The 13,697-nt window shown below is 40.4% G+C and overlaps 1 protein-coding gene across 26 annotated transcripts in view; it reads left to right on the forward strand.

The window, feature by feature from the left end:
* The window catches only part of DTNA (dystrobrevin alpha), a 419,063-nt gene that overhangs the window by 267,383 nt on the left and 137,983 nt on the right, over nt 1-13,697 (forward strand). For all 26 annotated transcript variants that reach the window (XM_070452810.1, XM_070452805.1, XM_070452802.1 and 23 more), the window contains one exon: nt 3,593-3,660. In XM_070452810.1, the coding sequence (XP_070308911.1) occupies nt 3,594-3,660 (67 nt within the window). In that variant the 5' untranslated portion in view covers nt 3,593. The remainder of the gene's footprint in view (nt 1-3,592; nt 3,661-13,697) is intronic.

Consider the following 13,697-nt stretch of genomic DNA (forward strand, 5'->3'; position numbering starts at 1 on the left):
TAGTAACTTAACAACACCACTGCATCATTACCCAGTTGAAGAAACTTCATTAATAATTCTGTGCCTTTCCAATTATTATTCTGACCTTGGTTATATTATCATCTATTGTGAATGGATGTGCACTCATAACTCTGTAAAGTGAAGTGTTAGTTGCTTAGTTGTGTCTGACTCTTTGTGACTGCGTGGACTGTAGCCCACCAGGCTTCTCTGTCCATAGGATTCTCCAGACAAGAATCCTGGAGTGGGTTGCCATTCCCTTCTCTGGGGGATCTTCCTGACCCAGGGTCTTCTCCATTGCAGGCAGATTCTTTACCATCTGAGCCACCAGAACAGTTCCCTTAAGTCTGTAAGCCATGGCTATTCCAGGCACTCCTTTTCCTCCCTGGCAATAGACAGATAATCCTTAACTCATAGAAGCAACTGGAGAGGCTGTTTGACCAGTTGGTCTGACATTCCATTTTGTTTCACCACCAGTGTTCTTTTACTCTCCAGTGAGTCAGTTCGTCCACAGCCCCTCATCTTTTGAGCCGTCTGCCACATTCACAGTGGACCCTCCATATCTGTGGGTTCCACACTGAGGATTTAGCCAACTCCCATCAAAGGCAGATCCAGAGGGCCAAATGTGCAACACTATTTTATGTAAGGGATTTGACCATTTGAGGATTTTGGTATTGGGGAAGCAGGGGAGGGGCTGGAACCAGTCCCCCTTCACTACCAAGGGAGGATTGTAGTTCCTTAAATTTAACCCCCAGGTAATCAACCTCTCTTGCATTCACTATTTTTTTTTCCACTACCATGGCTATAATTACTTCACTGTGCTTTTATGCTTCTGTATCTCCCTACTGGAGTGTAAGCCCCTTGAGGGTAGGAACTGTGACTTCATCACTGTTGCATACCCAGAGTTGAGAGAGAGGCATAGCTGACTATGCGGACTCAGAAGGCTCTAAACCCAGCCCATCATAGAGAGTTTGGGAGAATTTCAGAGGAAAATACACCTAAACTGAGACCTGTATGATGACTGAAACTTATCCATGTATAGAGTGAGGAAAGTCCAGACAGAAATAATACTGATAGCTTGAGAAAAATTCATATTTGAGAAAGAACAGGGTCCACTGAAAGACATGCAGAAAGATCAGTTGTGCCTTCTTTTACCATGTCTGAATGCAAACATATATGCATATATCAGTGTATGTATATTTGTGTGTATGAGAGAGGGAACTTTAGTTTTTAAAATTTAATTAGCTATAGCAAAAAATCAACTCCATCAACCTATAAAATGCTTACTATTTAGCACAAAACTCTCTATGGGGCTAAACAACATTTCCATTAACTTTCCCATAATTTTCTTTTTCTTAAGTCAAATTTTAATTTTTTAATCCTTTTGTTTTCATCCTTCATTTTAACTGTTGGTGTTTTCATAGTATTTTTTTCCATTTATTTTTATTAGTTGGAGGCTAATTACTTTACAATATTGTAGTGGTTTTTGTCATACATTGACATGAATCAGCCATGGATTTACATGTATTCCCCATCCCAATCCCCCCTCCCACCTCCCTCTCCACCCGATCCCTCTGGGTCTTCCCAGTGCACCAAGTCAGAGCACTTGTCTCATGCATCCAGCCTGGGCTGGTGATCTGTTTCACCCTAGATAATATACATGGTTCGATGCTGTTCTCTCTAAACATCCCACCCTCGCCTTCTCCCACAGAGTCCAAAAGTCTGTTCTGTACATCTGTGTCTCTTTTTCTGTTTTGCATATAGGGTTATCATTACCATCTTTCTAAATTCCATATATATGCGTTAGTATACTGTATTGGTCTTTATCTTTCTGGCTTACTTCACTCTGTATAATGGGCTCCAGTTTTATCCATCTCATTAGAACTGATTCAAATGAATTCTTTTTTAATGGCTGAGTAATATTCCATGGTGTATATGTACCACAGCTTCCTTATCCATTCGTCTGCTGATGGGCATCTAGGTTGCTTCCATGTCCTGGCTATGATAAACAGTGCTGCGATGAACATTGGGGTGCACGTGTCTCTTTCAGATCTGGTTTCCTTGGTGTGTATGCCCAGAAGTGGGATTGCTGGGTCATATGGCAGTTCTATTTCCAGTTTTTTAAGGAATCTCCACACTGTTCTCCATAGCAGCTGTACTAGTTTGCATTCCCACCAACAGTGTAAGAGGGTTCCCTTTTCTCCACACCCTCTCCAGCATTTATTGCTTGTAGACTTTTGGATAGGAGCCATCCTGACTGGCGTGTAATGGTACCTCATTGTGGTTTTGATTTGCATTTCTCTGATAATGAGTGATGTTGAGCATCTTTTCATGTGTTTGTTAGCCATCTGTATGTCTTCTTTGGAGAAATGTCTGTTTAGGGAACAGAATAGAAAGCCCAGAGATAAATCCACGAACCTATGGACACCTTATCTTCGACAAAGAAGGCAAGAATATACAATGGAAAAAAGACAACCTCTTTAACAAGTGGTGCTGAGAAAACTGGTCAACCACTTGTAAAAGAATGAAACTAGAACACTTTCTAACACCATACACAAAAATAAACTCAAAATGGATTAAAGATCTAAATGTAAGACCAGAAACTACAAAACTTCTAGAGGAGAACATAGGCAAAACACTCTCTGACATAAATCACAGCAAGATCCTCTATGACCCACCTCCCAGAATATTGGAAATAAAAGCAAAAATAAACAAATGGGACCTAATGAAACTTAAAAGCTTTTGCACAACAAAGGAAACTATAAGCTAGGTGAAAAGACAGCCTTCAGATTGAGAGAAAATAATAGCAAATGAAGTAACAGGCAAAGTATTAATCTCAGAAATATACAAGCAGCTCCTGCAGCTCAATTCCAGAAAAATAAATGACCCAATCAAAAAATGGGCCAAAGAACTAAACAGACATTTCTTCATAGTATTTTTAAAATAATTCCATTACAGATAATGGTATGGTTAAGTAGAGACAGGTGAACCTAACCAGTACACAATGAAATTATTGTGTACTGAAAAACTGTTGCAGGTTCCAAACACTTCCATTAGAAATGAACGTTTGGAAAATGACCTGCTTCTAAATTGAGGTTTTGGGTACAGCTGGGTCAGGTTGCAACAGAATGTAGTGGAAAGTAGACTGGTCTTGGAGTCAAAATGTCTGTGCCACTTACTTTGCTAAGTCTATGAGACTCTCTCTCATCTTTTCTTGAATGGGATCTGTAGCATCTGCTCTAGATTCTTTGCAGGCATTCTGAAAATTGATAGAGCACTATGCGAAATGAATTATCTAACAGAATGATGGCAGAGGGTTATATTCAGTTATAGTGCAAGGTGATCTTCTATTGTAGTTATTTGTGTGTTAGAAAATTAAAATTTTATACTTCCTTCAACAACTGTAACATTGTATATGGACAATATGTACAACCATTTAAGTAAGTCAAAGGAAAGCTATTCTTTTTAAATGCACAGTTTTCAATAGTTTGTGTCTATGTTTGTAGCATGACTACAGCATGTGTGTTTATATAGAAATGGCTGCTTGCCTCATTAGCATGAGGCTAATACACATTGTAATTATTTTGTCTCATAGAATGATTGAAGATAGTGGGAAAAGAGGAAATACCATGGCAGAAAGAAGACAGCTCTTTGCAGAGATGAGTAAGTATGAAACTTTGAAGGAACACCCTACAGTGTCTATTGAATACTCAGGGAAAGACCTGGAAATAATTACTTAATCCTTATGGCATTTGTACTTTTCCTTAAAATCCTAAATTCTTTACAGAAAATGTTTGTTTGGGAATTTTTTGCCTCCTTTTAGGTAAGAATTAAATTAGTTAATGAGTCATCATAATTTGTTATTAGGACTGTGTTATCTTATATGAAAAAAAAAGATTTGTGAACCTAAATATATATATACACACAGACGCTTAATAAACACTATTTAATGTTGGCATTAATATAATCAACTACACTTCAAAGTCTGTGTTCATTTCCCCACGCTATCACAGAGGCTGGCACATTGCAGGCACTAGATAAAATTATTGAAATGAATCAGTGAATGACTTACTTGCAAAATGATATCATATGCTTATATGGGAAAGAGAAGTCAGGCATGATTACCAGACAAAACTAAAGCTATCATTTGAACTTCATGCCAAGGGGAGAAGCTGTCCTACAAACTAGTTTCTTAAAAGTGAAAGGGAAAACAAAATTTAAAAGAGTTTGGAGGTGACCTGCTATACAAGGAAAACCGAACCACTGACTCCAGTGGAGAACTCATTAAAGGTTGTCAGTTTATGTAAATACAAGATTGCTGTGTAAGTAATTAGGTGGTGGTATCTCCTTCTATACCATTTTTCTTATTCATAAGGAAGGAGAACTTGACATGAGGAGGGAGGAACTCACATCTCAAATTAAATGTTATAAAGAAAAAAAGTATAGTTCTCTTATTGCCTTTTTATCTCTCATTCTCTGCATCAGGAATGAGGAAGAGCAGAACTGAGTCATAAGCCTTTTACTCCAAGAAGGCAAGAGACAAAATTAGGTTTCTACTGGAGATTGGAACTGATTGGCAAGAATGAGGGTCAGGACAGATAAAGGAAAGCCCCAGATAATAAGATTCACATTTTTCTTTATCATTTCCCAATAATCAGGAGTCCCCAAGACAGCGTATGAACTAACAAAGAGGAAAGAAAATTAAAATTGATGTGGGGAATCTCAATCGCACTCCTTGCTTTTTCCACTTTTAGAAACATGTCTGAAGTGCCTGTGACAGTTTCAGTCGTGACCTTCCAATTTCCTGGGCTGTGTAGCTTCACTTCTGGCCTGACCAGTCACCTGGAACTGTGACCTCTGTTGATACGAATCTAACAGAGGAAGGAACCTAGTTGCTACCTGCCCATCTAAGCAAAATCCAGACTAGTACAGGTGTCTTCTTGTATCATAGCTTCTTAGACTGAAGAGGCAAGAGCCATATAGATCATAATAGTAGTAGTGTTGGTCGCTCAGTCGTGTCTGACTCTTTGCAACCCCATGGGCTGTAGCCCGCTAAGCTCCTTCTGTCCATGGAATTCTGCAAGTGAGAATACTGGAGTGGGTTGCCATTCCCTTCTCCAGGGGATCTTCCCAACCCAGGGATCAAACCCAGCTCGCCTGCATTGCAGGCAGACTCTTTACTGTCTGAGCCACTAAGGAAGCCGTATGTATGTAGACCAGGGGCCAGTGTTTTGTCAGAAAAAGAAAAAGTATTAATATTTAACAAAGAAAAGCAATAAAGTCTTAGGAGAAATCTTTAAATTTATCTTTGTTACATTAAAGACTGTATCAGCCAACAGACTGTAAGAATTATGAAAGTGTTCTTATGTCATGATTTTGAAAACATTTATCTGAATTTCAGTACATTATGCCAGCTCCTCCTGCACCTGTTGTGGTGCCTGGTACAGACAGACACATATGTCATAGACGCCTTTCAAATTAAAGTTGTCCAACTCAAAGAAAGATTGACATAAGTTTTATATCCATAGGGACAGAAAAGCTGTAAATTTTTCAAGCAAGAGAGACTTAGGAAAATTGTGCATTTATTTCCCAAATTGTAATTTAACCTTTCATAGAAACTTGTCAGAAGGTCATGCAGTATATTAAATCATTTTGAGTTCTCCTGATGAGTGATCAAAATAGTTAAGCAAGCCACACAGATATGTATCTTTCTTCCTTTCTTCCTCTCTTCAAAAGCAGGTAAACACATCTGACTTGAACAATCCATTAGTGAGCATCATTTTCAGGTTAACACTAAATAGGACACACCTACAGTAAGTGGGATTCTGCCAGATAAAACAATTGACTGATTTCCAAGAGAGCCATTGATTTTTTTTTTGAGACATTGATTTTGATAGATTGTCAGACAAAAGAAAAAGGTAACCTCATTAAGAAAGTGTTAAATATTGAAAACTGTATGGGTTACCCCACCTCTATCAGCAGGACACCAAAGAAAGACAAGGAAACTATGATCAGAGAAGATTGACATTGAAACTTGGAAAGTAACTTCTTCCAGAATCTGTGATGTCTAGACAGAGAGCTTAAAAAAATGGAGGAACTGATTAAATCTGGTCAGCTAAGCATGACTTAGAAGCAGTGATTTTTCAGACATGGAAGAAGTAGTGATTTTTCATACAAGGAAGTAGTGATTTTTCAGACGTGGAAGGAAAGTACCCAAGAGATTCTTGGTTTTGGAAATTACAGATGTCACAAACGTAAAAAAAGGAGTTAAGAAGGCAGGGAAAACTTTTTTAAGACTCTTGCAGAGGGGAGAGAAGTGGAACTCAGCTCTACCAGAACCAAAGATAAGAGGGTTTCTAAACTCAGGGGTGAATCAAAGCAGACGGACTGGAAGATATCAGAGGGTCATTGTGGTCACTGACACACAGTGGTCATTGTCACAGTGAGAAGGTTAGGCGTCTACCCTCCCACAGAGACTAGGAGGTCTTCAAGATTTCATTTCCATGGTGTGGCTTCCAGTCCTTAAGAAAGGGTGTGTGTGTGTGTGTGTGTGTGTGTGTGTGTGTGTCTATGTGTCTTCTGTCACGCAGTTCTCCGTAGTATCCAACTCCCTGAGATCCCATGGACTGCAGCCTGCCAAGGCCCACTGTCCATGGAATTTTCCAGCCAAGAATATTGGAGCAGGCTGCCCCATTTCCTTCTCCATCGAAAAAGATATTTCTGGGCAAAACTGGCAAAAGTCTGGGAGGTTTACATCTTTCAAGGGACAAAGAATTTACAGAGGAAATTTTCTAAAGTAAATGCTCTAAGAAAAGAGAGATCAAAGACCTAGAGAAAAAAGAAACCCATCTAAAGGTTAGTCAAGCGGAGGGGAACCTTATAAAAACCAAAGAGCAGAGAACAGAATAACAGTTGATCAGAAGGACAACTGATAAGAAATTTTGGCAAATTCAGGTGATTGTAGCACATACTTGTGTTAAACATCTACTCTGAGCTCATAGCCACAAGCGACAGAGGCAAAAAAAAAAAAAAAGACAGACAAAATTAAGAGTAGTATGGACTCACAAATAAGCCAAAAAACAAAACAAAAAAATCTCTGTGGCCACATACTTTGATTAAAGAAATTTGGGGCAAGTTGCCCTAAACTAAAATTTCCCCTCAGCATAATGCCCTAATTATCTGTTTACTTGGTACCTTAGATTAAAGTTTAAAAGGCTCCAGTTATATGTAAATGCCGTTCTCACCTCGACCTTTTCCACCATCAGATAAGTTTATCAGCTCAAATAAATGTAACATACTGGCTTTTAGCAGAGTAAATTGTTTGCACTTAGAATCAAACTCCCTTTCTTCTCTTTTTCTGCTGAGGGCACATTTACTCTGCTTTTGTGTGACACTTACTTGTGAACATGTCTGTGTCAGCTCACTCACATAAACCCCTCCCTCGGGACAGACCCTGGACCTTTGCCTCCAAACCCATTCGCCTCAGATGCTGAATCAATGTTGGTTTAAAAGCCTCACGGCACAGGATAGGTAGGTTTTAATGAGAAGGAAATGATTAAGAAACACTCACTCAGAAAATGGAAGGCCACCTAATCTGATGACGAAAGTTCTGGGAAGAAAGCAGAGTGATAACCGCTGGGCTCTGAGTGAAGGCAGGACCAGAAACCAAAGGGAGGCAAATGGAGGTGCTCAACAAACACTGCGGAGTGGTTCAAAGACAGACACTCCTTCGGAGTGCTGACAGCACTCAGCTTGTGCATAGCTGGAATGGGGCCTAGAGCATGATTTTGCAATGCACACTACAAGTTTTAGGGAAAACAACTTCACAAATTCAGGAAAATGGCATGAATGATCCCACTCCCATAGAACATGGTGGATGCAGGGACTATTTTCACTTGCATCTTCATTTCTCATGCTCATCAGCATCGTTGGGATGTCAAGTCCATGGGTCATCATCCTGGAAGTGCCCCCTTTTATGTCACCTCCGTAGCCTGGTCTCCTGATTCTTCTGATCTGTTTCTCTTTTTCTATCTCTTAGTAGCCTTCAGGCTCCCTGAAGCTCAGATTTTAACCTAAGTTTTGCACTTGACCAATTCTCTCCCTGTACAGTGACTTCCCCCAAGGATTCACCATTATTGTTATGGTTCTCAAGTGTTCGAGGAATGCTTCAAAACCACTTCCCATGTCTCAGAAACCAGCTTACCCAGAATAGTCAGTATGTTTAGTGTCAGCTTCCCTGGTGGCTCAGTGGTAAAGAATCTACCTGCCAAGGCAGGAGACTCAGGTTCAATCCCTGGGTCAGGAAGATACCCTGGAGAAGGAAATGGCACCCCACTCCAGCATTCTTCCCTGGGAAATCCCATGGACACAGGACCCCGCCAGGCTAAGGTTCATGGGATCTCAAATGATCAGACATGATTTAGCGACTAAACAACAAGGTCAATTTCCCTGCCAGACTTGGCTCCTCACTGTCAAAGCTTCTGCTGATGAATCACCTTGAGGTGAGCCTACCGTTAGCTCCACTAACTCCTCATCATGACAAAGCCAACCAGCGTTCCACCATGGCTGCCACAGTATTCCCAAAGCCACACAGGCTTTGAATGATGACCGAAGGTGCTGTTAGAAGCAGGGAGGAAATTTATAGCCCCAAACCTGGGCCCCATTTTGTCATTTAGAATGTGGAATAGGCTTACTTGTGCACACAGCTCCTCTTGGAAAAATATTCCCAGTCTTGGCAGTTAAGGCCTATTGATACACTTTATATGTTTATCAAAAAACCTTGGAATATAGACCATATTAAGGAACTCCATATCTGTGTATCCAGCTGCCCCTGGGTATGTCCACTTGGACATCCCACAAGAACTCAAACTCTGTAAATTCAAAACCAAACCCTTCATCTTCACACATCTACACACCTCCTTGCTCGTGCCTTAACAGTGAGGGCCATCCCATCCCATTGAGTTGTATAAGGTAGAAAGTTGAGCACTGTATTTTGACCTCAAAACTCCTTTGCCTCCCCTCCCCTGCTCTCTCTGCCCCTCTTTCTTTCTCTCCTCCTCCTCTTTCTCTCTCTCTCTCTCACACACACACACCACACACATCCAGTCAATCATCAACCATGAAAAAGAGTTTAGACATGGGTTCATAGGCTGCATCTTTATTCTTTAAGTATTTGTTGGGCGAGTTTGAAAACTGAGTAAGACATTTAAAAATTTGAATGATTTTATAAAAGGTTTTATAAATGAGCTATGAAAATGTATAAAGCAAAACATATATGAATTGTGTGACACTGTTCAAAGTGTAATAAAGCTATAACCAAAAATAAGGTAATACAGACTGGCTAGCTGAATTACTGGGTAGATGGATGGAAGGAATGAAATAAGGTAAGAGGAAGAAAGGGACAGAGGGGGAAGGGAGGACAAAACGTCTTGAAGAGCTAAAGAAAGGAAAAAACAGGATTTCTAGAAGGTAACAGTATAATCCATCATAATTTTTTAACTGCACCTTTATTATTTTGAATATATTATTATTCATCTTTATTATTTTCTTCCAACTATGACCTGAGTGTGAAAGGTTTGAGGAGATGTTTTAAGAACACTAGATTGCCTTAAATGATTTAGCTTTCATTTTTTTCTTATGAAAAGTTTTGAATATATACAGTTCAGTCGCTCAGTCTTGCCCGACCCTTTGTGACCCCATGGACCACAGCACGCCAGGCCTCCCTGTCCATCACCAACTCCCGGCACTTACTCAAACTCAAGTCCATAGAGTAGGTGATGCCATCCAACCATCTCATCCTCTGTTGTCCCCTTCTCCTCCTGCCTTCAATCTTTCCTAGCATTGGGGTCTTTTCAAATAAGTCAGTTGTTCCCATCAGGTGGCCAAAGTATTGGAGTTTCAGCTTCAGCATCAGTCCTTCTAATGAACATTCAGGACTGATTTCCTTTATGATGGACTGGTTTGATCTCCTTGCAGTCCAAGGGACTCTTGAGAATCTTCTCCAGCACCACAGTTCAAAAGCATCAATTCTTCAGCACTCAGCCTTCTTTATAGTCCAACTCTCACTTTCATACATGGCTACTGGAAAAACCATAGCTTTGACTAGATGGACCTTTTTTGGCAAAGTAATGTCTCTGCTTTTTAATATGCTGTCTAGGTTGGTCATAACTTTTCTTCCAAGAAGCAAACGTCTTTTAATTTCATGGCTGAAGTCACCATCTGCAGTTATTTTGGAGCCCAGGAAAATAAAGTCTGTCACCGTTCCCATTATTTCCATCTATTTGCCATGAAGTGATGGGATTGGATGCCATGATCTTAGTTTTCTGACTGTTGAGTTTTAAGCCAAATTTTTCACTGTCCTCTTTCACTTTCATCAAGAGGTTCTTTAGTACTTCTTTGCTTTCTGCCATAAGGGTGGTGCCATCTGCATATCTGAGGTTATTGATATTTCTCCCAGCAATCTTGATTCCAGCTTGTGTTTCAACCAGCCTGGCCTTTGGCATGATGTACTCTGCACATAAGTTAAATAATCAGGGTGACAATATCTAGCCTTGACGTACTCCTTTCCCAATTTGGAACCAGTCTGTTTTTCCATGTCCCATTCTAACTGTTGCTTCTTGACCTGCATAGAGATTTCTCAGGAGGCAGGTAAGATGGTCTGGTATTCCCACCTCTTTCAGAATTTTCCACAGCTTATTGTGATCCACACAGTCGAAGGCTTTGGAGAGTCAATAAAGGAGAAGTTTTTCTGGAATTCTCCTTCCTTTTCTATGATCCAATGGATGTTGGCAATTTGATCTCTGGTTCCTCTGGCTTTTCTAAAACCAGCTTGAACATCTGGAAGTTCATAGTTCATGTACTGTTGAAGCCTGGCTTGGAGGATTTTGAGCATTACTTTGCTAGCGTGTGAGATGAGTGCAATTGTGTGGCAGTTTGAACATTCTTTGGCATTGCCTTTCTTTGGGATTGGAATGAAAAGTGACCTTTTCCAGTCCTGTGGCCACTGCTGAGCTTTCCAAACTTATTGGCATAGCACTTTCAGAGCATCATCTTTTAGGATTTGAAATAGCTCAACTGGAATTCCATCACTTCCACTCCCTTTGTCCGTAGTGATGCTTCCTAAGGCCCACTTGACTTCGCATTCCAGGATGTCTGGCTGTAGGTGAGTGATCACACCATCATGGTTATCTGGGTCATGAAGATCTTTTTTGTATAGTCCTTCCATGTATTCTTGCCACCTCTTCTTAGTATCTTCTGCTTCTGTTAGGTCCACATACAGAAGTAGAGAAAATAGTATTCATCTCTATGTTAATTATTTACTACTTCATTTCAGTGCAGTTGCTCAGTCGTGTCCGACTCTTTGTGACCCCATGAATCGCAGCATGCCAGGCCTCCCTGTCCATCACCCAACTCCCAGAGTTTGCTCAGACTCAGGTCCACTGAGTCAGTGATGCCATCCAGCCATCTCATCCTCTGTCGTCCCCTTCTCCTCCTGCCCCAAATCCCTCCCAGCATCAGGGTCTTTTCCAATGAGTCAGCTCTTCACATGAGGTGGCCAAAGTATTGGAGTTTCAGCTTCAGCATCAGTCCTTCCAATGAACACCCAGGACTGATCTCCTTTAGGATGAACTGTTTGGATCTCCTTGCAGTCCAAGGGACTCTCAAGAGTCTTCTCCAACACCACAGTTCAAAAGCATCAGTTCTTCAGTGCTCAGCTTTCTTCACAGTCCAACTCTCACATCCATACATGACCACTGGAAAAACCATAGCCTTGACCAGATGGACCTTTGTTGGCAAAGTAATGTCTCTGCTTTTTAATACGCTATCTAGGTTGGTCATAACTTTCCTTCCAAGGAGTAAGTGTCTTTTAATTTCATGGCTGCAATCACCATCTGCAGTGATTTTGGAGCCCCAAAAAATTAAGTCAGACACTGCTTCCACTGTTTCCCCATCTATTTGCCATGAAGTGATGGGACCGGATGCCATGATCTTAGTTATCTGAATGTTGAGCTTTAAGTCAACTTTTTCACTCTCCTCTTTCACTTTCATCAAAAGGCTTTTTAGTTCCTCTTCACTTTCTGCCATAAGGGTGGTGTCATCTGCATATCTGAAGTTATTGATATTTCTCCCAGCAATCTTGATTCCAGCATTCCAGCTTGTGCTTCTTCCAGCCCAGCATTTCTCATGATGTACTCTGCATATATGTTAAATAAGCAGGGTGACAATATACAGCCTTGATGTACTCCTTTTCCTATTTGAAACCAGTCTGTTGTTCCATGTCCAGTTCTAACTGTTGCTTCCTGACCTGCATATAGGTTTCTCAAGAGGTGGGTCAGGTATTCCCATCTCTTTCAGAATTTTCCACAGTTTATTGTGATCCACATAGTCAAAGGCTTTGGCATGGTCAATAAAGCAGAAATAGATGTTTTTCTGGAACTCTCTTGCTTCTTCAATGATCCAGCAGATGTTGGCAATTTGATTTACTGCTTAGCCCCCACCATATAATTATGAAGCAAATCTAAGATATTATTTAGATGAGTCAGGTCTCCATGGTTTAAAGAATTGGATACATATATATATATATATAAGGCTGAGTCCCTTTCCTATTCACCTAAAACTATCACAGCATTGTTTATCGGCTGTGAAAGTGAAAGTCTTAGCTGCTCAATCATGTCTGACTCTCTGCGACCCCATGGACTGTAGCCCGAGAGGCTCCTCTGTGTATGGAATTCTCCAGGCAAGAATACTAGAGTGTGTTGCCATTCCATTCTCCAGGGGATCTTCCCAAACCTGAGATGGAGCCTGGGTCTCCTGCTTTGCAGGCAGATTCTTTACCATCTGAGCCACCAGGAAATACCTCAATACAAAATAAAAAGTTTTTTAAACAGGATCATATCCCTATGATATAATAATAATGGGAAAACACTATTATTTAATAAAGAGGCAAAAATATAGAGAGGGCTTTCCTTGTGGCTCAAGATTCTGGTAAAGAATCTGCCTGCAATGCAGGAGATCTGGGTTTGATCCCTAGGTTGGGAAGATCCCCTGGAGAAGGGAAAAGCTACCCACTCCAGTATTCTGGCCTAGAGAATTCCATGGACTGTATAGTCCATGGTGTCGCAAAGAGCTGGACACGACTGAGCAGCTTTCACTTTCACTTTTTCAAAAATATAAAGAAGTACAATACTTTGGTTTTTATTACAAAGGAAGAATTAGATTCTTGAGGGTATAGAGTGATTTTGATGTAGGTTTCAAGATAAAATGGGTTGTTTTTTTTTCTCAGATCATGGACAAAATGTAGTGGTAATCCTAGACATTTCAACGTGCTAAGAATAAGGATTACTCTATTGATTTTATTTCCTTATTCATTTATTCAAATTCCATCCATTTTATAAATGAATTAAGTCAGCTTATTTCCCTTTTTAATAAGGTTACTAAACTGCTTGCTCTGGAAAATACCACAAGATAAAAATGAACCTTAACTTTAGCAAATACTGAAGAAAGTCTCAGGTTGTACGTGCATTGGGGAAGTGTGAGCTGTATCGCCATACAATTATGTAGATGCGTAGGTGGAGTTGAGACCATATCTGGAGGAATAAGTAATGGATCCATCAACTTGGAGGACAGCCTCCAATTATATTTTGGAAGACTCTGTGGCCCTGGACAGCTGTTTGATTTTAGACAATGGCTTGAACACAGAA

This window comes from Odocoileus virginianus, chromosome 22 (assembly GCF_023699985.2).
Source record: "Odocoileus virginianus isolate 20LAN1187 ecotype Illinois chromosome 22, Ovbor_1.2, whole genome shotgun sequence".
Classification (NCBI taxonomy): domain Eukaryota; kingdom Metazoa; phylum Chordata; class Mammalia; order Artiodactyla; family Cervidae; genus Odocoileus; species Odocoileus virginianus.